Below are 24,911 nucleotides of genomic sequence, written 5' to 3'. Positions count from 1 at the left end.
CCAATCAATGTCTCAGATTTACAAAGAAATCCCAACCATGGCTCAGAACTAGAAGTATCTGGCATACAGCAGCCTGGTAGGACCTTAGGGCAGCTTACATAAGTCAATAGGTACTTGAGGGCTGTTTGCTGCAGTTATGTGTAGAGAACTGCAAAGGGGTTGCTGGAGGTAAAGTGGGAAGTAAACTCTCCATTTACACTTTCCCCCCATATGAAAGTGCACCTTGTATCACGTTTAGGTTTTGTACAAATCAAACCCTACCTCCAGCACCCAAACACCCTTGTAATACCTGGTTGCCACAGTTATTCTAAAATAAAAGCTGGGCTGGGCATGTGCCTTATAGGATGTGACCATGATGGATGGGGGCAGCAGAAGTGTCTTCAGGAAGACTCAAAAAGGTGGCACCATCATTGGCTAGAGGTAGGTTTGTGTGCCTCAGTGCTATATACAGCAAGGCCAGCAATACTTTCACATTGGAATGACATACATGATGTCAGGGACCTGCTACGTGGGACATAACTGCTGAGTTTACTTCTAGCCTCATATGGCAGCATTAGTACCTCTGATGAAGAGCAGAGCTCACCATTGCTCTAATCTACCATTCTAGAAAACATTACAGCAACACAAAGCTGCCTTCTCATAGTTAAAAACATTAAAACCATTCCAACAGAAACCTTTAAACAGAATTCTAAATGACTACTTGACCCCCTGCGCTTCCAAGGCCTCCACAATTGGAGGTGCAGAAGGCCGTTCCTTGGGGTTCTCGCTGGTGCACACGAAGAACAATTCAATCACCTTCTGGTAGGACTCATCCAGCTTGTCCATGTTAAGTGCCGGTCTCGTGCCCAAAGCTTCGTAATAAGCGCCCTCATCAAAGTCATCCATGAAGGATTCCTCTGGACAGAGAATGGAGATGAACAGTTATTGATTACAGACGGCACAATCAGAATCAGAATTTAAAGTCTACCACATACCCCTACTTGATGGGAGTTTAAAGAAAAAGAAAATCATCTTCCTCCCATCACACAGCTGTAAAATGCCAGCTCCTCGGACCAGTACAAACTAGCATTTGACATTCGAATCAAGAGCTTCGTTGTCCATTAGACAGAAGAAGATGTGACACATTTAGGGGCCTGAAATCCAAGGAGCTCCATGGGGACACAGGGATTGATTTTAAGAATAATACTAAGCACTGCCGCAGAATTGTAGAGGATTTGGTGGATATGAAAAGGGGCCATTAACCACCTCAATACTCAAGACCAAATATTGTAAAACAAACAAAAAATAAATAAAAAGTCTGTTTCTGTTAGAACATTTTGTAAATAAGTCATTTTTCTCCTGCACCGATGGGGTACAGATGAGGCGGCACCGATGGGGTACAGATGGGGCACAGATGAGGCGACACCAATGGGGCACAGATGAGGGGGCACCGATGGGGTACAGATGGGGTACAGATGAGGCGGCACCGATGGGGCACAGATGAGGGGGCACCGATGGGGTACAGATGGGGTACAGATGAGGCGGCACCGATGATATGTACAGGTCTCCCCTGTGAGGAAATGCTGCTGATCGGCTCTCTCCTCCCACTCTTTCAGTGAGAGAGTCAAGCAGATAACTGCCATTTCCTTGTTTACATATGATTGGACACAGCTGATCACATGGGTAAAGAGCCGATGTTTCTTTACTGAGATCGGAGACGCGCCCAGAACAAGAGACGATCGGTGACAGCCCCTCAGGGAAGCACGGGGAGAGGCTTGTTTACACAGACCTCTCCTCCTCCTTCAGCTCTGTGACCCGATCGCGGGACACCAGCGGCGATCGGGTCCGCTGGTCCCGCGGCCACAAATCACAGGACCGGGTCGGGAGCCAGCCGCGCGCTCCCGACCCACGGCTGGGCACTTAAAGAATCACGTACCGGTACGTGATTGTGCCCAGCCGTGCCATTCTGCCGACGTATATATTGGCGCGAGGCGGTCCTTAAGTGGTTAAAGCAGGGCTGATCCTCCACTCCTCCCCATAGCTAGACACCAGTCCCAGCTGCTTCTGTAAATTCTACATAAATGATTAGCCCTTACTTACATTGGCCACAGCCAGAAATACTAGGGGGCCGAGAAACTTGCTTTGAACCTTAAAATTATGTTTTTCAATAAACAAAAAACCACAGACTTTAGAAGAACATGTTATACTACTTAACTGCACAGAGCGGCCCTGAGACAGTAAAGCCTGGAAAAGGCGGCTGCCTCTCCACAGGTCATGCAATCTTCTGGGACCTGTGACGTTTCCCAGAAAATTGCAGGGGGGAGGGGTGAGAACTTCTGCCCAAGCAGAAGTGGGTGCAGGAACCTGTTGAAACTAGGTAATGGGGGGTGGTAAAAGCAGTACATCCCTTTTGGGCGGAGCTCCGATTTAAGGCTGGGTTCACACGGTTTGTGGAGCGCCCCTGTTCTCCGTTTTTTATGGGGGGGGGGCAGAATTTTGCCTCAATTCAGACCTGAAAACAGCCAAAGACACACCGGACCCTTCTGCAGTGCGCTCTGTAGCCGCCCCGGAGATGTGTGAAGCGGCTCCAATGACAGCCGGTCACACTCTCCCGTCATGTGAAATGGATGCGGGGAAACCCTCATCCAATTCCCACAAGTGTGAACCCGGCCTTCACTTCCGATATGTAGTCACCAATATGCAGGACTTACCTGTCCTAGATTTGCTGACTAGTAACACGTCCTACTTTGTCATCTATTTTGGAACATTCTCCCCCTCCCCCCACCTTTATTCTCCGACAAAACAAGATGATGAATGCTGAGCTGACCTTTTCATCAGGTAAACGCTGACACCGGTTCCATAAGCAAACTTCTGCATGAATGGTGAAGCTGGGATGGCGAACGTTGGTGATGGACACATCTGTGAATAAAAGAGGATTGGCTTCATTAGCTTGGAGGATGTACGTTGTGTTTCAAGGTTTCTCCCAGCAACACTGGGAGAGAATTAGGGCTGCAACTAACCATTATTTTCACCATCCATTAGTTGGCCGATTAATCGCTTAATAACCTTAAAAAAAAAAGTGGATCAAATTGACGTTCATTTTCAACCACAGTGAGGGGAAAATGTAGAAATAACAGAAAAGGTCTTAGTGGAAGGAATTTTCAGACAGTGGATGTGGTTTTCATTCAGATATTACCTTCATTTTAACCACTTCCCACCCGGCCAATGCACATATACGGCCGGGTGGGAGCCGCCTACTCCTGATATGACGTTCAGGAACGTCATTCAGGAGTAGCGGGATCGCGCGCGCGCGCGCCCGCGCAGCGGCGCGATCCCGATGCGCCCGTGTCACCCGGACACGGCGCATCTCAGATCGGCAGGAGGGCTCTGTGATTGGCCCTCCTGATCACATGACGGCCGTGTCCAATCACGGCCGTCATGTGATGTAAACAAACAGCCGGTTGCTAGGCAATCGGCTCCTCCTCTCCTCACACAGAAGTCATCGCTGAGGAGAGGAGAGCAGATCGCTGCAGCCGGCTGCTGATCAGTGAGTATGAGCTGCTTTTTACAGCTTTTTACTCACTGATCACCAGTCTAGTGTACACAGTAAACACATCACACAGTATAAACACAATGTCCCCACACATGTCCCCAAAACATACATGTCCCCAAATAATAAAAACACATGTCCCTAATAATAAAAACATGTCCCCCACATATGTCCCACTAAAATCACATGTCCCAATGATTATCTGCACACATATGTACGTGATCACCTGCACACATATGTACATGATCATTTGCGTACATATGTCCGTGATCACACAAACCAATTATTATACACTTAACGGATTTTTTTTTTACCAAAAACATGTAGCAGAATACATTTTGGCTTAAATTTATGACAAAATTTGATTTTATTGGATTTTTATTGAAGTAGAAAAAAGAAAATATTGTTTTTTTTTTCCAAATTTCCGCTTTTTTGCGCTTATATCGCAAAAAATAAAAAACGGAGTCGTGAATAAATACCACCAAAATAAAGCTCTATTTGTGCGAACAAAATGATAAAAATTTCATTTGGGTACAGTGTAGCATGACCGCGCAATTGTCACTGAAAGCGCTAGAGCGCTGAAAGCTGAAAATTGGGCTGGGAAGGAAGGGGGCGAAAGTGCCCTGTATTGAAGTGGTTAAAAACAAGTGAAAATTTCAAACAAAATTCTTTCATTCAGCGAATGTAGAAAGATTTTTAGTCTGAATATTCTCATCTGAAAAGTGATCGGTGTGGTCAGCACAAGGCTCGGTACACACCTATGCAGTTTGCTTTTGATCTGTTTCTGCAGTGCCTTTTGCTGTGCGTTTTGATTTTTGCGCACGTGATTTTTCTGCAATTTGTATTTTTACATTTTTTTTGGGCACACAAATTGCTGCAAAAACACATGACACGCTTTTCTGCAGCTTCTCCATTGAAGTATATTGAACCAATAAAGCATTATTTTGCGTTTAAAAGTCCCCGACCCTTTCAGATGTGAACGTGTCCCATAGGAAACCATGGAAATGAACTGCAGTGCATTTCTGCAAAAAGCACCAAAAACGCATAGATGTGAACCGGGTCTAACGCGTTTAGTAACATAATGGGGTTAAAAACTAAAAAACTAAAATGAGCCCTTTATAGTAGAAAAAGCCGATAATCACTACTGAAAGGGGTTCATTTTTTACTTTAGAACAGTGACAGGAATATTTATAGTAGCGATTATTTGCTATCTTTGTATTATAAAGGGCTCATTTTAGGTTTTTTTAACCCATTAGGTTACCGGCCGATTCATCGATTATGAAAATAGTAATTGATTCATTTCATAATGGATTAGTTGTTTCAGCCCTAGAGAGACTATTGTGATTAGGGTTGCCACCTGTCCAGGATTCACCCGGACAGTTCGGGTTTGGAATCATGTGTCCGGGTTTCAGACTGTCTGAGACCCAGACACATTATTTAAACTGTACTATGGCCTCCCAGCTGGGTTGCTGGCTGCAGTTGTCTAAGCTGAGAGTGTCTGTAACACTCTCTTTCACACAGCCCAAAGCCAGCACTAACAATTCCCTCTTCCCCAACAAAACACACACAGACAGGAGAGGAGAGAGGGCTCAATCTGCACCTCTTCCCCCCACCCCCTACTCCTCTTTGTCTGCCCACATTCCAATGCCTGGTGCTGTGCCTCAGAAAAAGGAAAGTGGGGGCCGAAAATTTGAAGCCCAGCAGCCTCAGATACATTTGGATGAGAGGTGCTGACTTCCAAAGGGTGAGTGAGCTCACCATCCCTCCGTGTCTGAAGTCTACCCCTTCTCTCTCCTGCCTCTGAGAGAGTACACTAAGGTAAATCAGGGTTCTCTCCATACATCAGTGTTCTCAGTGTCCCCCCTTAAATCAGGGTTCCCAGAGCATCCCTTATGTTAGAGTCCCCAGAATTCTCCCTTACATCAGAGTCTGCAGAGTCCCCCCTTAGAGTGAAAGGGAACTCTGTGAGTTCAGATATAAAAGGGGGACTCCGTGGACTCTGACGTAAAGGGGGACTCTTGTTATTAACTTCATATGATTAGAAATATTATTTAATACCAAAATATATCTATAGTTTATACTATAATAAAAATTGGTGTGCACCGATCAAGTGTTTGGGTTTGAGGTGAAGAAAAGGTGACAACCCTAATTGTGATCATGGGAGGAATCGGGCCGCAGCACCTCAGAAATCAGCCAGAAGAGGCGAGACAATGTTATGTGAGCAGCACAGACCTCTCCAATCCCGGGGCGGGAGATCACACTGACAGCACAAAGCTTACACTATATACCTCTATACTGCTCAGTCCCAAACATCCAGACTGCAAAACTACATCAGATGCCTGTTTTTACCGCCCCCCCGCCCAACTCACCATCTGAAAGATCTATTTCATGAGTAGTTCTTCCCGTTATTACCAGTTCATAATTACAGACCTTCCCAGCTGCTTGCTCTGGGGGGCACCTGAGCAGGGCTCCATCCCAAGTTATTGCTCGGTGTGCCCAGTCACAGAGTGCAGCTCAGCCCCCCCCCTCTCATTATCTCAGATTGACAGTATACAGAGCCAATGAATGAGAAGAGACCCGGGAGAGCCACTGACCTCCTGCACATTACTGGCTCAGGTAAGTATAAGGAGGGGGCTGCTGCACCCAGGTGCTTTTTCTTTTTACAACCACTTTAACCGCTTCAGCCCCGAAAGATTTTACCCCCCCTCCTGACCAGAGAACTTTTTGCAATTCAGCACTGCGTCGCTTTAACTGACCATTATGCAGTTGGGTGACGTAGCATCCAAAAATAAATAAATAAATAAATGCCCCCCCCCCCCACCACAAATAGAGCTTTCTTTTGGAGGTATTTAATCGCCTCTTCATTTTTTCTTTTTTGCGTTATAAACAAAAAAAGCGACAATTTTGAAAACAAAAAATAAAACAAAGCAATGTTTTTTTTGCTATAATAAATATCCCCCAAAGATATATAAAAAATATTTTTTCCCCAGTTTAGGCCGACATGTATTCTACATATTTTTGTAGAAAAAAAAAAATCAATAAGTGTATATTGATTGGTTTACGCAAAAGGTAAAGCGTCTACAAAATAGGGATAGTTATGGCATATTTATTATTTTATTATTTTTACTAGTAATGCCGGCGACTTGCAACTTTTACCGGGATGGCAACATGGCGGACACGTCGGACAATTTTGACACATTTTTTGGGACTATTGGCATTTATACAGCGATCAATGCTATAAATATGCATCAATTACTGTAAACATGTCACTGGCAGGGAAGGGGTTAACACTAGGGGGCGATCAAGGGGTTAATGCGTCCTCTACTACATGTTCTAACTGAAGGGGGGAGGGGACTGTGTAGGGGAGATGACAGATGGCTCTTCATACTCTGTGTGAACAGATGATCTGTCTCTTCTCCCCTCAGATAAGAAACACACAGATCGCTGTTCTCCGGGTGATGGCATCGGTTCCATGGACGAGCACGCGCGCCCCTAGTGGCTGAATATGGAAGCAACGTAACATGACGGCGATTCGCAGAGCCGCGTTTCCGCAGTACAACCGCGGCGGCTGGTCGGCAAGCCGTTAACTACTTTCCACCGGCGCTATAGAAAGACTGTTACAGCGCGGCCTTCCGGTGGTGGGAGGGAGACCACAGATGTCCTCCCGTGATGGTGCCGCTCACGTGCCCCCTGCGGCGCGCTCTCCAATCATCGAGTTCTTCCCACTCAGCTGATCACAGAACAGGGTAAAGAGCCAATCGCTGCGGCACTTTATCACATGATCAGCTCTCAGCCAACAGCTGATCACAGAAGTAAACCGTAAACATTATTCTCACAATCAGCGGAAGGAGAAAATAAAGCAGCCAGTAACCAGCTTCTGTTACAGGGACATCGGTCCCAATATGTGCCCATCAGTGCCGCTAGTCTGTGCCCCCTACCCGTGCCTCATCAGTGTCACCTACCAGTGTCACTAAAGTGTAACCCCTACCCGTGCCTCATCAGTGTCACCTACCAGTGCCACTAAAGTGTGCCCCCTACCCATGCCTCATCAGTGTCACCTACCAGTGCCACTAAAGTATGCCCCCTACCCGTGCCTCATCAGTGTCACCTACCAGTGTCACTAAAGTGTGCCCCCTACCCGTGCCTCATCAGTGTCACCTACCAGTGCCACTAAAGTGTGCCCCCTACCCGTGCCTCATCAGTGTCACCTACCAGTGCCACTAAAGTGTGCCCCCTACCCGTGCCTCATCAGTGTCACCTACCAGTGTCACTAAAGTGTGCCCCCTACCCGTGCCTCATCAGTGTCACCTACCAGTGCCACTAAAGTGTGCCCCCCTACCCGTGCCTCATCAGTGTCACCTACCAGTGTCACTAAAGTGTGCCCCCTACCAACATCCCATTCCCTAACATCCCATCAATACTCCTCCAGACTACACCCCTCCTCCTCCGAGAAATTCACCCCACCTCATCGAAGAGCACCGACACCTGAAGAGCGACAGAGAACCTCCCATCAATACTCCTCATTACACCCCTCCCCCTCCGAGAAATACACCCCACCTCATCGAAGAGCACCGACACCTGAAGAGCGACAGAGAACCTCCCATCAATACTCCTCATTACACCCCTCCCCCTCCGAGAAATACACCCCCACCTCATCGAAGAGCACCGACACATGAAGAGCGACAGAGAACCTCCCATCAATACTCCTCATCACCTCACCTTACACCCCTCCCCCTCACCTGACACCCCTCCCTCTCACACTGCCCCTCCCCCTCTGTATAGCTGAGTAGAGTTGGGGTCCCTCCTGGGATGATGGGGGATGGTAGTAGAGCTCAGCCTATGATTGGTCCTCTGTGTGTGTTGGGGGAGGGGGACCCTCTATAGTGGACACTCCCCCTCGATACCTCGGGGTCTCACCTGGCGAGAGATGATCATGACTACCAGACACTGTGCGTTTCAATCCCTGCCCCGCCCCTTCCGCTACCGGCCCCACCTTCCTTGCTGGTCACTTGTCCCGCCGCTGATTGGACGCCTCCATATTAGTAAACAGAGAGGAGGAATGAGGGGTGGGGCTGTGTCTCTTATCTCCTCCCCCTGCAGTGTACGGTTACCACGGAGATGAGTGCGAGGAGGGTGGAGCCTGTGTGATAGGGGAGGAGCTGAGAGACGAAGGGTCATACAAAATATCGGGCGGACTGACCGCTGCAGCGCTGGCTCCGGTGTTCCGTCAGATTCCGCGACCCCTCAGAATTAGTAACGGAAGTGACGATCCGTCGCCGCCATCTTGCTACACCCCGCACTCCTCCACTGTGAGGATAGACCGAGAAGGGGGGGGGGAGGCGGACATCTTGTTACACCCGCTGGAGTTTTGCATTTTACACTTTTTATAAAACACAAAATCGGAGGTTATATGGTGAAATCCCACGGACTGAACTCAGAGTTTTCTGTCACATTAGTAAACGTGTGAGGTGGGCAGGTTTGCCGCGGCTTTTAAAATGTAACATCCAAACATTCCGATTTCTAAATACTCTATTTATGCATCAAACTCCGGTGGGTGTAACAAGATGTCCGCCTTCTCAGTGTATGCTTACTATAGAGGAGTGCGGGGTATAGTAAGATGGCTGCGACTGAACGTCACTTCCGTTATCAATTGTGATTGGTTGGTAGAGCGCGGTACGGATCTTCACACGGCGGGCGGCCCCGGGGAGCAGCGTGAGGCTCATCACCCCTCCCCCCCTCATGGAGAAATAATTGGTGTGTAATAACGATAAAATAAAAGAAATGAAAAGATTTGATGTGCGGAGAGGATTTCTAAGGCTCCATTCACAATGTTATCATAAGAATAGAGATCTTTATTTCAGCCATGGGACTGTAAGGGTTAAATCTCATTCACAATAACATGTTCTTCCAGGAGCCGTATATCCCTATTACATCCGTATACTGGCTCCTTTAAGAAAAATCGTCAGTTAATTTTTCAAAAAAAAAAAAAAAGTCACATGACTGCACTGTGATTTCATTGGCTGAGCCAAAGTCACTGTGATTGGCTGAGCCAAAGTCGCTGTGATTGGCTGAGCCAAAGTCGCTGTGATTGGCTGAGCCAAAGTCGCTGTGATTTCATTGGCTGAGTCCCCCTATATATTCAGACGCTGGGGCAGAATTCATCAGAAGTTGACTGTCCACTGACAAGTGAGGTTGGCTTTTATCTCTCCTGAGAGATACCTTGTGATATTATTGGATTTGATTTCGGTCAATTCAATTTCATTGCAATATTTGTTGTCATACATTTAAAGCGAGTTTCTTTATTCTTAATAATGAACCGATTTAAATGTAATCAGATTGTTTCTCTGAAAAACATCAAAGAGAAACCCAGCAAAGGAAGGGCCATGGTAGGAGGTGTCAGTGACCAGCCTGCAGATACCCCAACCAAAAAGCCCTCCAAGCTGAAGAGGACCCGAGCGTTTGTGCGCGGCTGTTTCAGAGCCGTCGTTCGATGTTTCGGTTCCGGCTGTAAAGCCAATAGACATCACCGGGATGCAGACACTGAGATTGGTAAGTGTTTTTATTCAAAGATTTTTTTTTTTTTTTTATAAATTTTTTTTTTTTTTCAAAAAAAAATTTTTTTTCACTTTTTTTTTTCAAAGTATATTATTTTCTTCATATTTTTTTTTTTTTCAAAAAATGTTTTGGGGTCACATTCCCATAGGTACATATGTTTTTTTTCATATTTTTTAAATCAAGTCCTTTTTTATGACATTTTTTAGTTACAATCAACACAAGACATACACCAGGGCTCCACAAACCCCAGGCGCCAGGTCACCAATGCCACCAGAAATCACAACCTGGCGCCTAAGCTGCCACCAGCCCACTCACTATCACTATTAACAATGACTGCCCCCCTCCCCCCTCCTCCACACTCTGCGGCTGCGCACTGTGTGTGACACTGACAAGCAAAGGAGAGATTTCAGCTTTATGTCGGTGTGGGAGGGAACCGGCCGGGGTGGGCGGGACCCGGCCGGGGTGGGCGGGACCCGGCAGCTATCAAACACCAGCCAATGGAATCTGGGCGGGCCGCTACGTGTATGTGGCCGCGCCTCTTTTCTTAAGCAGCCCAATCTTTGGCCGGTGTTTGATAGCTGCTGAGTCCCGCCCACCCGGCCGGGACCCTCCCACCCCGAGCGGGGCCCGCCCACCTCGACTCAAGCTCAAATCTGACATATCCGCTGTTGTGTCATATTTTGCTCCCCATCATAGAACGCTCCGGAAGGGACGTTGCGGCCGGAAATTTTGCACTGCGCATGCGCGATGCGTTCCAAATGCTTGCACCATGCGTTCCAGAGGATTTCCGACAATGTAGTTGAGTGAAAGCGTCAGATAATGTCACGGGAGTGAGGGGAGGTAATCGTGACATTAACTTTAGACAGAGCGGAGAGCGGCGGAGAGAGAGCGGGTAACTGTGGCTCAGGGAGGGGATTACCTCCCCTCACTTCTCTGACATTATCTGACGGTTTCACTGGTCTGCATTGTCGCAAATCATTTGGAACGCATGGCGCAAGTGTTTGGAACGCATGGCGCATGCGCAGTGCTAAATTTCTGGCCGCAGCGTCACTTCCGGAGCATTCTATGATGGGGAGCAAAATATGACACTACACCGCCTCTCTGTTACTTGTCAGTTTCACACCCCGGCCAGGTCCCGCCCATTCCGACATTAAAGCGGGAGTCCGCCATTTTTTTTTTTTTTTTTTAAAGTCAGCAGCTACAAATACTGCAGCTGCTGACTTTTAAAATAATGACACTTACCCGCCCAGCGCGCCCGCGATATCGGCACCCGAAGCCGATCTCTCGATCGTCTCTCGGGTGCTGCCGCCGCCATCTTGGGTATGGGAATCAGGAAGTGGAGCCTTTCGGCTTCATTTCCCGGTTCCCTACTGCGCATGCGCGAGTTGCTCTGCGCAATAAGGATGGTCCCCGCTGTCTCTGGGATCCGTGTGTTTCCCAGCAGGCAGCGGGGGACCTTCGGAAAGGGGCGTAGATTCTGCGGAAAGGGGCGTGGATTCTGCAGAATCTACGCCGGAAGTGATGCAGATACCTGTACTGTACAGGTACCTGCACCCCCCTCCCCCCTGAAAGGTGCCAATTGTGGCGCCGGAGGGGGGGAGGGTTCCAATGAGCGGAAGGTCCACTTTAGGGTGGAGCTCCGCTTTAAGCTCAATTCTGACAGCTCCTCTGTTACATTTCAGTAACAGAGTGCTCCGTGTAAAACCTGCCAGTGCCACCTGCCAGCGCCAACCAGTGGCATCTGCCAGTGCCACCGCCAATCAGTGCCAACTAGTGCCACCGCCAACCAGTGCCACCTGCCAACACAAACCAGTGCCACCACCAATCAGTGCCATCTGCCAGTGACAACTAGTGCCACCGCCAACCAGGGCCACCTGCCATCACCAACCAGGGCCACCTGCCACTTCCAAACCAGTGCCACCTGCCAATCAGTGCCAGTGCCAATAGTGCCACCTGCCAGTTCCAAACCAGTGTCACCTGCCGGTGCCATCTGGCAGTTCCACGTACCTGCCAGTGGCAACCAGTTCCATATGTTGCCAGCCTTACTCTCTTTCTGGTCAGCCCATAACCCTGATGTAACAGCGTTTCAATGGAGTTATTGACTGGGTGCTCCATTGTGAGTTAGGGATAGGGGGTGAAAATGAGTGGCCTTACCCCGGGAGCTGACAATCCATACCACTCTAAAAAAACAAAAACTGGCTCCTAAATTCAAAGCAAATTTGTCAACCCCTGACATACACACAACCCATGTACTTATTGTACAATCCTAATAAACACACATTTATAAGCAATATTTAAAGTGGATGTAAACCCACAAAAAACAAAACAAAGGTGCCAATTGGTTCAGTGCCCCCAATGCCACCTCCCCATGGGCAGTGCGGATAATGCCCCCCCCCCATGGGCAGTGCGGATAATGCCGCCCCCAGAGATGGCTCTAGGCTTTGTGAGGCCTTAGGCAAAACTCAGACATGAGAAAAATAATTAAAGCAATAACCCCCCCTCCCCCACAGTGCTGCTGGCTTCCCTCCTCTTCTCTCCCGCTGACTGGGGGATCTTCAGATAAAGGGGCTGGTAAATATGTCATTTACCAGCCCTTACTTTTCTAAATGAACACAATGGGTGATCGGTACTGATCACTCACTGTGTTCAATCATAACTGAAGCATAGTAAGCTGTGTTTTCTCTGCTTCGGTTTATGAATTAATAGGAGACTTTGTCTCCTGTTCATTCATTTGCAGTGAAGCTGAGGCTACAGAGAAAAGGACTGGGGAATATCTGTCCTCAGTCCCTTTCTCTGTGTCAAAAGTGAGACTTCAGGGGTCTGTTTAGACCCCTGATATCTCACCAAAGAAACCAAAAAACTCACCAAAAAACAACATTTGGGGTTTTAAAAAAATTGTAAGAAAAATAAATTAAATTAGACAAAAATTTCTAATCAGACCAAAAAGTCATGCCCAATATGTAGCATAATTTAGCCTCACTCACTGTTTTCTGCGGTGCTCTGTGTATGCCACAGGTCACCATCTTCCTAGTAGGGGCCCCAGGGCATTACTTTGTCCATGATGCTATTATGATGGCACGGTACAATGGTGGTAAACATGTGTAGTAGAGGAAAATGGAGGGTATGACAGAGGGTAGTATGTACATGAGAGGAGTGGGGAGTCTATGTGGGGGGTGGTATGTATATGAGAGGGGTGCAGAGTGTATGGGGGGTAGTATGTATATGAGAGGGGTGCAGAGTGTATGGGGGGGTAGTATGTATATGAGAGGGGTGCAGAGTGTATGGGGGGTAGTATGTATATGAGAGGGGTGCAGAGTGTATGGGGGGCAGTATGTATATGAGAGGGGTGCAGAGTGTATGGGGGGGTAGTATGTATATGAGAGGGGTGCAGAGTGTATGGGGGTAGTATGTATATGAGAGGGGTGCAGAGTGTATGGGGGGTAGTATGTATATGAGAGGGGTGCAGAGTGTATGGGGGGTAGTATGTATATGAGAGGGGTGCAGAGTGTATGGGGGGCAGTATGTATATGAGAGGGGTGCAGATTGTATGGGGGGGGTAGTATGTATATGAGAGGGGTGCAGAGTGTATGGGGGGGTAGTATGTACATGAGAGGAGTGCAGAGTGTATGGGAGGGTAGTATGTATATGAGAGGGGTGCAGAGTGTATGGGGGGGTAGTATGTATATGAGAGGGGTGTAGAGTGTATGGGGGCAGTATGTATATGAGAGGGGTGCAGAGTGTATGGGGGGTAGTATGTATATGGGAGGGGTGCAGAGTGTATGGGGGTAGTATGTATATGAGAGGGGAGCAGAGTGTATGGGGGGGGGTAGTATGTATATGAGAGGGGTGCAGAGTGTATGGGGGGTAGTATGTATATGAGAGGGGTGCAGAGTGTATGGGGGGGTAGTATGGACATGAGAGGAGTGCAGAGTGTATGGGGGGGTAGTATGTATATGAGAGGGGTGCAGAGTGTATGGGGGGGTAGTATGTATATGAGAGGGGAGCAGAGTGTATGGGGGGTAGTATGTATATGAGAGGGGTGCAGAGTGTATGGGGGGGTTAGTATGGGGGTAGTATGACATGGGAGGGGTGCAAATGGTATAAAACTGGTATATGGTGTGACTGAGCCCTAATTTATTGCTCCAGCACTGCAGAGACCACTTTGCAGTGGCATGCATAGAGCAACTGAAGAGCACAGCACCAGGACTGCCCCCTGTGCTGCAGACACGGCTCTCACTGCCCCCTCCCTCATCCATCTCTAGTCCCTGCATACAAGTCACAAGTGCCCCCATAAACTTGTCAGCTCACCTCCCTCCACACCCGACAAAAGGAACTCCTGCATGTCCGTGCTTTCATCCATCCCTCTTGGGTTCAGCAGAGGCCGCCAGCTCCGCCTCTATAATCTGTCCTCAGGCAGCGCTGGAGCCTCGAGGACACAGAGAGGGGGCGCTGGAGAGTGCAGAGCCTGAGGCAGAGAGCGCGGCGCTGGTCACATAGCACTAGCAGCGTTGTCACTGTGTTCAGTAGTTGCTTGCTGAGCCTCGCTCATCCCGCTCACTCGTCCCGCTAGTTTGGGGACACTGACGGGAGATATTCGCTGCCACTCACACGCACCGGTCAGGCAAATTAGGCGATCGAGGGGATGAGTTGCGAGGCCTAAGGCGATCGCCTAATTTGCCTAATTAGAGAGCCGCCTCTGGCCGCCCCCCATGGGCAGTTACGGACAATGCCACCCCCATGGGCAGTGCGGATAATGCCGCCCCCCATGGGCAGTGCGGATAATGCCGCCCCCCATGGGCAGTGCGGACAATGCCATCCCCCAAAGGGCAGTGTGGATAATGCCGCCCCCCCATGGGCAGTGCGGACAATGCCACCCCCCATGGGCAGTGCGGACAATGCCGCTCCCCCATGGGCAGTGCGGACAATGCCGCCCCCCCATGGACAGTGTGGATAATGCCGTCCCCCAAAGGGCAGTGCGGATAATGCCACCCCCCATGGGCAGTGCGGATAATGCCACCCCCCATGGGCAGTGCGGACAATGCCGCTCCCCCCATGGGCATTGCGGACAATGCCGCTCCCCCCATGGGCAGTGCGGATAATGCTGCCCCCCATGACCATCCGACCATCCCACATGGGACCCAGATCCCTCCCCCGCTGTCTCTTTGATGGTCTCATTGTGATTGCACCTCTGTAGTCATGTATGTCAATCTTTTATTTTCATCCCCAACAATCCACGTCTGCACACTACTGGGAGGTCCATACACACGCAGATGGACAGTTATAGATCTCTTATTGGCACCGTCTCCCCGGGATTTTGTACTTGTTGAAAACCAGAAGATTACTTAGCAGTGCCCCAAAGAAAACATGAAATAGTCCCTCCTGTTCCCTACTGAATGGACAAAAAATAACGGATTGTATGAACTGCCTTAGGGCTCATTTAAACATGTTGTGCCCTCTGAACAGCAATCCACATTCAAGTCGCTCTTCAGAGGGCATTTGACAGGAGGCAAGAAGGTGTTATATTGCCTCCTCACCACCTGTTTAACCCCCTGACATCCGCGCTATGGGCAAATGATGGGCACAGCGCGGATGTGAGTTCCCGGGAGGCCGTCATATGACATCCCCCTGTGCACGCTCCCTGCGGAGGGCGCCGTGATCACAGAGTCACTGAGACTCGGATGACCACCGATCCGAGTACGGGGCCAATCCCGACCCCTTATCATGTGATCAGTTATCAGCCAATGACGGCTCATCACATGATGTAAACAAAAGCTCAGTGATCGTTTTTTTTTCTCCTCTGCTGACAGGAGAAGAACAAAGCCGATCACCGGCTCATCTTAAAGGGACATCGACCCTGAAAAGGAAGAGGCGATTATGCCTCATTTATAGAGTAACAGTGCCCACCAGTGCCACCTATCAATGCCCACCAGTGCCACCTATCACACCTATCAATGCCCACCAGTGCCACCTATCAATGCCCAAAAGTGCCACCTATCAATGCCCACCAGTGCCACCTATCAATGCCCACCAGTGTCACCTATCAATGCCCACCAAGCCCACCCAGCCATTCGCCTACACCCAGGACCCAGCGGTCCTGGGTGTGGGCGAATGGCCCTGAATGCAGACAGTACATGTCATATTAGGAGAAGTGGCTGCGTGCGTGCAGCTGTGCGTTCTACTCATTGTCAATGGACTGCCTGCATGCAGCACCTGGAAGATACAGATGTTGTAGAAACGTCCCGTTCATGTTATATGGGCCTCATCACCCTTGTAAACAAGGCCAGACAGACGGACAAAACCAACACAAACAAAACCGCACTAATTCATTATCCATCAGCATTTTAATATGCACTATGCCTTTACCCCAAGTGCTGTCATTAGAAGTGTCTGCGCTCCTAAAGCCGGCCATAGACACTTCCAATCTCACCCGGCTAAGCAAGGACCAGCCAAGATTCTAACCATGTATGGGCAGGCTGATTACGGGCTGGGTACAACCAGCCCCTCTGATTTTTCATGCCATTATTGCCATCCAGTGGGTCGGGATGAGTGGCAGGCAACCAGCATTTTTATACAAAGTACAACATTAGTCCTCCTTGTGTCCCTGTCCTGTAGAGTTTATTCATGGTCTCTGGCACCAGCGTTTTCATCTCTTCTCTCCATAATTTGATGTTTTACAAAGAAAAATATATGAAATGTAGGTGAAGGTGCTAAATCTAATTCCTCTCTTTTTTTATTGTAGGTGTACGCGGTATTGACTGCACACCACAGTGCAACCCGGACGTGTCCACTCCACCGGAGTGCGACCAGGACGTGTCCACTCCACCGGAGTGCGACCAGGACCTGGCCACTCCACCGGAGTGCGACCAGGACCTGGCCACTCCACCGGAGTGCGACCAGGACCTGGCCACTCCACCGGAGTGCGACCAGGACGTGTCCACTCCACCGGAGTGCGACCAGGACGTGTCCACCCCACCGGAGTGCGACCAGGACGTGTCCACTCCACCGGAGTGCGACCAGGACGTGTCCACTCCACCGGAGTGCGACCAGGACGTGTCCACTCCACCGGAGTGCGACCAGGACCTGGCCACTCCACCGGAGTGCGACCAGGACCTGGCCACTCCACCGGAGTGCGACCAGGACGTGTCCACTCCACCGGAGTGCGACCAGGACGTGTCCACTCCACCGGAGTGCGACCAGGACCTGGCCACTCCACCGGAGTGCGACCAGGACCTGGCCACTCCACCGGAGTGCGACCAGGACGTGTCCACTCCACCGGAGTGCGACCAGGACGTGTCCACTCCACCGGAGTGCGACCAGGACCTGGCCACTCCACCGGAGTGCGACCAGGACGTGTCCACTCCACCGGAGTGCGACCAGGACGTGTCCACTCCACCGGAGTGCGACCAGGACCTGGCCACTCCACCGGAGTGCGACCAGGACGTGTCCACTCCACCGGAGTGCGACCAGGACGTGTCCACTCCACCGGAGTGCGACCAGGACCTGTCCACTCCACCGGAGTGCGACCAGGACCTGTCCACTCCACCGGAGTGCGACCAGGACCTGTCCACTCCACCGGAGTGCGACCAGGACCTGTCCACTCCACCGGAGTGCGACCAGGACCTGTCCACTCCACCGGAGTGCGACCAGGACGTGTCCACTCCACCGGAGTGCGACCAGGACGTGGCCACTCCACCGGAGTGCGACCAGGACGTGTCCACTCCACCGGAGTGCGACCAGGACGTGTCCACTCCACCGGAGTGCGACCAGGACCTGGCCACTACACCGGAGTGCGACCAGGACCTGGCCACTCCACCGGAGTGCGACCAGGACCTGGCCACTCCACCGGAGTGCGACCAGGACCTGGCCACTCCACCGGAGTGCGACCAGGACCTGGCCACTCCACCGGAGTGCGACCAGGACGTGTCCACTCCACCGGAGTGCGACCAGGACCTGTCCACTCCACCGGAGTGCGACCAGGACCTGTCCACTCCACCGGAGTGCGACCAGGACGTGTCCACTCCACCGGAGTGCGACCAGGACGTGTCCACTCCACCGGAGTGCGACCAGGACGTGGCCACTCCACCGGAGTGCGACCAAGGCGTGGCCACTCCACCGGAGTGCGACCAAGGCGTGGCCACTCCACCGGAGTGCGACCAAGGCGTGGCCACTCCACCGGAGTGCGACCAAGGCGTGGCCACTCCACCGGAGTGCGACCAAGGCGTGGCCACTCCACCGGAGTGCGAACAAGACGTGGCCCCTCCACCGGAGTGCGACCAAGACGTGGCCCCTCCACCGGAGTGCGACCAAGACGTGGCCCCTCCACCAGAGTGCGACCAAGACGTGGCCCCTCCACCAGAGTGCGACCAAGACGTGGCCCCTCAACCAGAGTGCGACCAAGACGTGGCTACTCCACCAGAGTGCGACCTAGACAATCCATCCATCCGCAGCACACACCATGAGATCGCCTCACAAGTACCATCCAGCGTGGTCACCAAGGACCAGTCAAGTGTACTCTCCTTTGAACACATGACCTGTTATGGAGTCCTTGGACAGGGGGCCTTTGGGAAGGTGATCTTGGCCTCTCATCCCGCCATTGACCAGAAGCTGGCGGTTAAACTTGTGGAAAAGACAGAATTTATTTATTATGAAGACGATAGTGATATGGTTTTCTTAGAACGTGATGTGCTGAAAGTAGCCAGGGAGTGTCCATTTATTACACATCTGTTTGGAACGTTCCAGACAAAGGTAAGTCTTTTCACCTTCCAATTTCTTTACCAGACCAGACAGAAGTAGCATTGCAATAAGAACAGTCCAGTAATGGCGGCCTACTTAGTTCCTCTGTCAGGTTTTACTAAATTAAGTGTGTCTGTCTATTCCTCCACAAAATGAAATCCTGCATGTCTATAATGTAAACTTTATCTCTTGTGTTCACACAGAATCATCTCGCCTTTGTCCTGGAATGCGTGACCAGAGGGGATCTCCATCGTGCCATGGCAGTAGCTCCATTTCCTGGGGGCACCATAAGGTAAGATCAATGAACGGGTCACTCTGGAGTCGGGGGTGACTGACCACAGCCAGTGATGTAGTCAGCCCCTTCACCTGAGCCTCGTCCATCCATACCCCTATGTATTACAGGGGGAAGTCATTTCATCTTTAGATTTCATTACTCTGTGATGATTTGTGATGCTAATTCCTCTATCTCTTTCCCCCATCAGATACTTCATAGCAGAAATGATCTGTAGTCTGCAGTTTCTGCATTCTAGGGAGATCATCCACAGAGACCTCAAGCCTGCAAATATTCTTTTGGATAACGTTGGACACATCAAAATAGCCGATTTCGGCTTGGCACATATGGGCGTCACGGAGTCCAGCAGGATTCAAGGGCAATCGGGAACACCAGGGTACTTGTCGCCAGAGGTAAGATACTTGCTTTCCACCTGATATTAGACCTAATTGTAATATTTGTTATAATGGGATATAGAGATAAGCTAAAGGGAGGTCATTTTTCACTAAATTAAGAATTTCTTTACTGGTGACCTGGTTGGTTTCAGTGGGTTTCCAGGCTGGAACAATATTCCAGAGGTATTTGTCCCCATTGGTTTGTATTGGTGACCATTGTCATTGAGAAAGAAAGTGAGTTTTAGATATTTCCCCAGAACACGAGGGGAGGAGAAACCTTCAGCGGGCACACCTGTTCTGGTGAAATTTACCTCAATTTGGAAGATTTCAACCAATTTCCTTTTGTGTCTCTGTGAGACCTAAAGCCCCAGCTCCAATATTCACAAGCTCCGCCTTGGTTTGAGGTCTTTTGAGCACAATTTTAGGAGTCCTGGGAGGATTCATAGATCACATATATCAGCATTGAGTCGTCTCCGTCCTCTACCCAACAATCAGCTCATCCTTCTTTTTCTCTTTATGTTTCTACAGGCCCTTCAAAACATTCCATACTTCGGAGCGGCTGATTATTTCTCCCTGGGAATAATCGTGTATGAGATGGCTTTCGGCAGACATCCATTTCTGACCGGCAGGGAGTCCGCAGAGGAAGAAGTGAAGATCGTGACCACAAGGGAACCACATTATCCAGATAGCATAGACCCGAATCTCCGTGACGTCATAGAGATGGTAAGTATACATAGAAATTTTACACCTTTTAAGTGACAATGTTCTTTCCCTGTTGCATACATTATATCTTATTAGGATTTTATTAAACATGGTTCCACCTTCTTACCATCACATATCGATGGAGGTCATAGCTGTACTTTCAGCAAGCTGACTGCTTAATGGAAGGATCTGCCTTCCCCTGTCATAAGGAAAGAAGCAGCCCTTTTTAATTTACGGTCCGGGTGGTTCCATTGGATAGTGATGGGGCCAATCGCACACACATTGAATTCAATTTCTGGGGACATTCCGTGCACAGACAACATATAGAACTCCCCTGGGACTGCCAGAGTCATAAGAAAAATCATGGCAGGTGCAGATTTCATAGAAATCTCCTTTTTAATACATTCCTAATTCACATTTAATTGCAAAATATCTGATGTTTCTTTCCTTTAATAACTATTCTGAACTAATATGACACAAATAAGGCCCCATGCTACCATCCAATCCAATCAGGATGTAGTAGCAGGTCAGAAGGCAAAATAATAGAGAGAATCAGAATCAAATATTACATTGTTAATAGATTGTTCATGTTATTCCAGTGTATCTTATTATATTTTGTTCCTTTTTACAGTTCCTATGTAAAGACCAAGAGCTGCGGATGAGTCTAGTAAGAGATATCAGAGAACACCCCTACTTCAGCAAGGTGGACTGGAAGGAGCTAGAGAAAGGGAACTCACCCCCACCATTTCCAAATCGACATGTAAGTATACGGGAGGAGTCCCAGCACAATGGGGGGATTTCTAGGGATTATTTCCCTATCAATCAGAAACATTGACAAAATACTTTTTTCTCTTTCCAGATGCATGAGGAAGACCTGGGGGAAGGAATTCCAGGGGATGCTTTCATTAAAAATGAAGACTTTGGGAGAGAGGAGGTTCCATACCGGCAGGAGAGATTTGAGGGCTTCTCCTACCTGAGCAAGAATGTGAATTGCAGCCAGTGGCCTAATACTCACCACTGGAAAACCAGTATCAACCCAGAGCCTCGTCGCCACCATCCGAGGGGCAATAACATGAACACAGAGCCTCGTCAGCACCATCCAAGGGGCAATGACATTAACAGAGGGCCTCGTCAGCACCATCCAAGGGGCAATGACATTAACAGAGGGCCTCGTCAGCACCATCCAAGGGGCAATGACATTAACAGAGGGCCTCGTCAGCCCCATTTGAAGGAAGAGCCTCGTCAGCACCATCCAAGGGGCAATGACATTAACAGAGGGCCTCGTCAGCCCCATTTGAAGGAAGAGCCTCGTCACCACCAACCGAGGGGCAATGACATTAACAGAGGGCCTCCTCATCACCATTTGAAGGAAGAGCCTCGTCAGCACCATCCAAGGGGCAATGACATTAACAGAGGGCCTCCTCATCACCATTTGAAGGAAGAGCCTCGTCAGCACCATCCAAGGGGCAATGACATTAACAGAGGGCCTCGTCAGCCCCATTTGAAGGAAGAGCCTCGTCACCACCAACCGAGGGGCAATGACATTAACAGAGGGCCTCGTCAGCCCTATTTGAAGGAAGAGCCTCGTCAGCACCATCCAAGGGGCAATGACATTAACAGAGGGCCTCGTCAGCCCCATTTGAAGGAAGAGCCTCGTCAGCACCAACCGAGGGGCAATGACATTAACAGAGGGCCACGTCAGCCCCATTTGAAGGAAGAGCCACGTCAGCACCATCCAAGGGGCAATGACATTAACAGAGGGCCTCGTCAGCCCCATTTGAAGGAAGAGCCTCGTCACCACCATCCGAGGGGCAATGACATTAACAGAGGGCCTCCTCATCACCATTTGAAGGAAGAGCCTCGTCACCACCATCCGAGGGGCAATGACATTAACAGAGGGCCACGTCAGCCCCATTTGAAGGAAGAGCCTCGTCACCACCAACCGAGGGGCAATGACATTAATAGAGGGCCTCCTCATCACCATTTGAAGGAAGAGCCTCGTCACCACCATCCGAGGGGCAATGACATTAATAGAGGGCCTCCTCATCACCATTTGAAGGAAGAGCCTCGTCACCACCAACCGAGGGTATTTGACCTCAAAAGAGAGTTGCCTGCTGTGAGACGGTAACACAAGCAGTACTGAGTGAGATAATTGTGGCACACTGGCAATGATCTCCCTACACCATACATAGAACCATACATAGAATGTATACATAGGGCCATACATACCACCATACTCAGCATGCCCACCTAGTACCAAACATACCACCATCAGGGCCACCAATAAGGGGGTACCACTGGTTCTCCTGTAGGGGCTGGGCACAGAAAACATGAGGAATCGGTGCGGCGGGCGGATGCACTGATCAGTGGGGGAGGCACTGATCTGTGCGGATGCTCAATGCATATATTCTGAATGATCCCCAAATATGATTGTAAACAAGCATGCAAGTGTGTTTTATTGCATACATACCTGCGTATATAGCACCATGCATACCATCATACACAGCATGTCTACATGCCACCACCAGGGCCACCAATAACGGGGTACCACCAGTCCTCCTGTAGGGGGCTGGGCACAGAAAACATAAGGAATCGGTGCGGCGGGCGGAGGCACTGATCAGTGTGGGGGCGCTGATCTGTGCGGATGCTCAATGCATATATTCTGAATGAGCCCCAAAGATGATTGTGAACAAGCAGGTAGGTGTGTTTTATTGCATACATACCTGCAATACATATGTTCTGTATGGTTCTATGTATGTTTTTTTTCTCTATATGAGATGAACTGGGCACCCTAGACTGATGATTCAGGGACTATCCGATCGCCTTAGGGGGTCAGGAAGGAATTTTTCCCCCCCTTGGAGCCCATCTGGCCGGGGGGGTTTTCGCCTTCCTCTGAATCATCTTAAGGTTTAGGCTTAGTGTAAAAAGGCCCTGCCTTTGAGGAGTCCTAAGACAACCGTCACTGATCTCCGATGTTCTCCGAAGCCCGACAATCATTTCCTTCTATAGATTTATCTCCAATAAAGATTGGTCGTACCTTAATTGTCTTTGTATGTGTTTTTTTTTCTTCTTTTTTCTAAGAAATATAATGAGGAATGGCAGCAGGGTGAGGAATCTTGCCCCATACTTCACCACTAGGGATGAGCTTCCATTTCAAGAGGAAGATCGAACATTATGGTCCGTTCGTGTCAAATTAGAGCGGCGTGTCACCGCCCATAATGCACTGCGTCATAGCAGTGCATTGCTGGCTGATGATTAACCAAGCATGCACGATGACCCGCATGCTTTGGCCAATCACAGCGCCGTCAGCGAAGAGAGCCATAATTGGCCACAGGCCAATTTTTGATGCAATACTTTGCAGCAGGGCTCATTCCTGCGCCCCAACTAGAGTATCTGTAAGGGGTTGCAGTGTTGTGGCACCAGTGCCTAAGGCCCAATTTTTCTGCCCCTGTTCAACAGAGGCATGTAATTACAATTCTTGATCTAATATTTCACAGCAGGGACCGTTCCTGCGCCCACCCAGAGTAACTGTGAGGGATTACAGTGTTGTGGCAACACCAACACCTAAGGCCCACATTTTTGCGTTTATATTTTGAGTATATAGGGCAGGCCCCTACTTTCAAACATCCAACTTACAAACAACTCCTACTTTCAAACAGAAGGAGACAACAGGAAGTGAGAGGAAATCTACCCCTAGGAAGGGAAATTCTCTCCTGTAAGAGTTCCTCGTTTCACAAAAAAACACAAATTTTAACAATCCAATTGTCATTGGGACAGAAAGTGAGGTGAAATCTTCTGAACAGGTGCGCACAGACAGCAAAACAAATTATACAGGGGTGATAACCCTTCCCTATGTTTTCCAAAAAGCTTAAAAATTGATTTTTTGGCTGGAGCTACACTTTAAAAATGTACCAGTTAAAAATTACAAACAGATTCTACTTAATAACAAACCTACACAGTCCCTGTCTTGTTTGGACCACCTGTATACTGCTGTTCTGAGTATATAGGGCCTGGGGGCCTCACGCCTTTCCTTTTTATAATTTGGGTGCGCGGTTCTCCTTAAAGAGGGATTCCGCCCAAAAAAAAAATATTAAAAGCCAGCAGCTATAAATACTACAGCTGCTGACTTTTAATAAATGGACACTCACCTGTCCCGGGTTCCAGCGATGCCGGCAGCCGAGGCCGATCGACCGCTCGGCTGCTGCCGCCGCCATTCGAGGTGAGGGAATCAGGAAGTAAAGCGAATCGGCTTCACTTCCCGGTTCCCTACTGCGCATGCTCGAGCTGCGCCGCGCAATAGGAAATCTCCGCGCTGTCACTGGGACCCGTGTGTGTCCCAGCAGACAGCGCGGCAGGGCAGGAAATGGCGTAGACTCCCGTGGGAGTCTATGCCCGGAAGTGGGTGAAAATACCTGTCTTTGACAGGTATCTCCACCCCCCTCCCCCCTGAAAGGTGTCAATTGTGACACCGGAGGGGGGGGGGGGTTCCGATCAGCGGAGGTTCCACTTTAGGGTGGAATCCCACTTTAATGTCCATACAAGACCCAAAGGGGCTGGTAATGGGCTTGGGGGCGGGGTACCCTTGTCTTTGTTCTCAATGATTTTCATCCATATTGCCGGGACCAGACATTACATTAAAGCCGCACACAGTTTTAAATGACGTTTATTCCTTTAGAAATGTCATTTTGTGCAGGGACAGTTCTAAACACGGGAAACACAGGCCACT

The 24,911-nt window shown here is 49.6% G+C and overlaps 1 protein-coding gene across 10 annotated transcripts in view; it reads right to left on the bottom strand.

The window, feature by feature from the left end:
* Positions 1-568: 568 nt before the first annotated feature.
* Positions 569-24,911, bottom strand: part of LOC143929734 (uncharacterized) — a 49,136-nt gene continuing 24,793 nt past the window's right edge. For 5 of the 10 annotated variants that reach the window (XR_013262589.1, XR_013262587.1, XM_077453723.1 and 2 more), the window contains exons 3-4: positions 2,807-2,898; positions 570-896 (exon numbers count right to left, since the gene is read on the bottom strand). Coding sequence is in view for 8 of the 10 variants with exons in the window: in XM_077453721.1 (XP_077309847.1) it covers positions 792-896; positions 2,807-2,898 (197 nt within the window). In the remaining 2 variants the exon portion in view is untranslated. Of the gene's footprint in view, positions 897-2,806; positions 2,899-2,999; positions 3,046-24,911 lie in introns of all 10 variants that reach the window. The other 5 variants (XM_077453726.1, XM_077453724.1, XM_077453727.1 and 2 more) reach the window with 2 other exon arrangements.

Source organism: Lithobates pipiens, unplaced genomic scaffold (genome assembly GCF_037356315.1).
Source record: "Lithobates pipiens isolate NorthernLeopardFrog02 unplaced genomic scaffold, aLitPip1_a1.2 Scaffold_24, whole genome shotgun sequence".
NCBI classification, from domain to species: Eukaryota; Metazoa; Chordata; class Amphibia; order Anura; family Ranidae; genus Lithobates; species Lithobates pipiens.
This window is presented reverse-complemented; position numbering and strand designations above follow the sequence as displayed.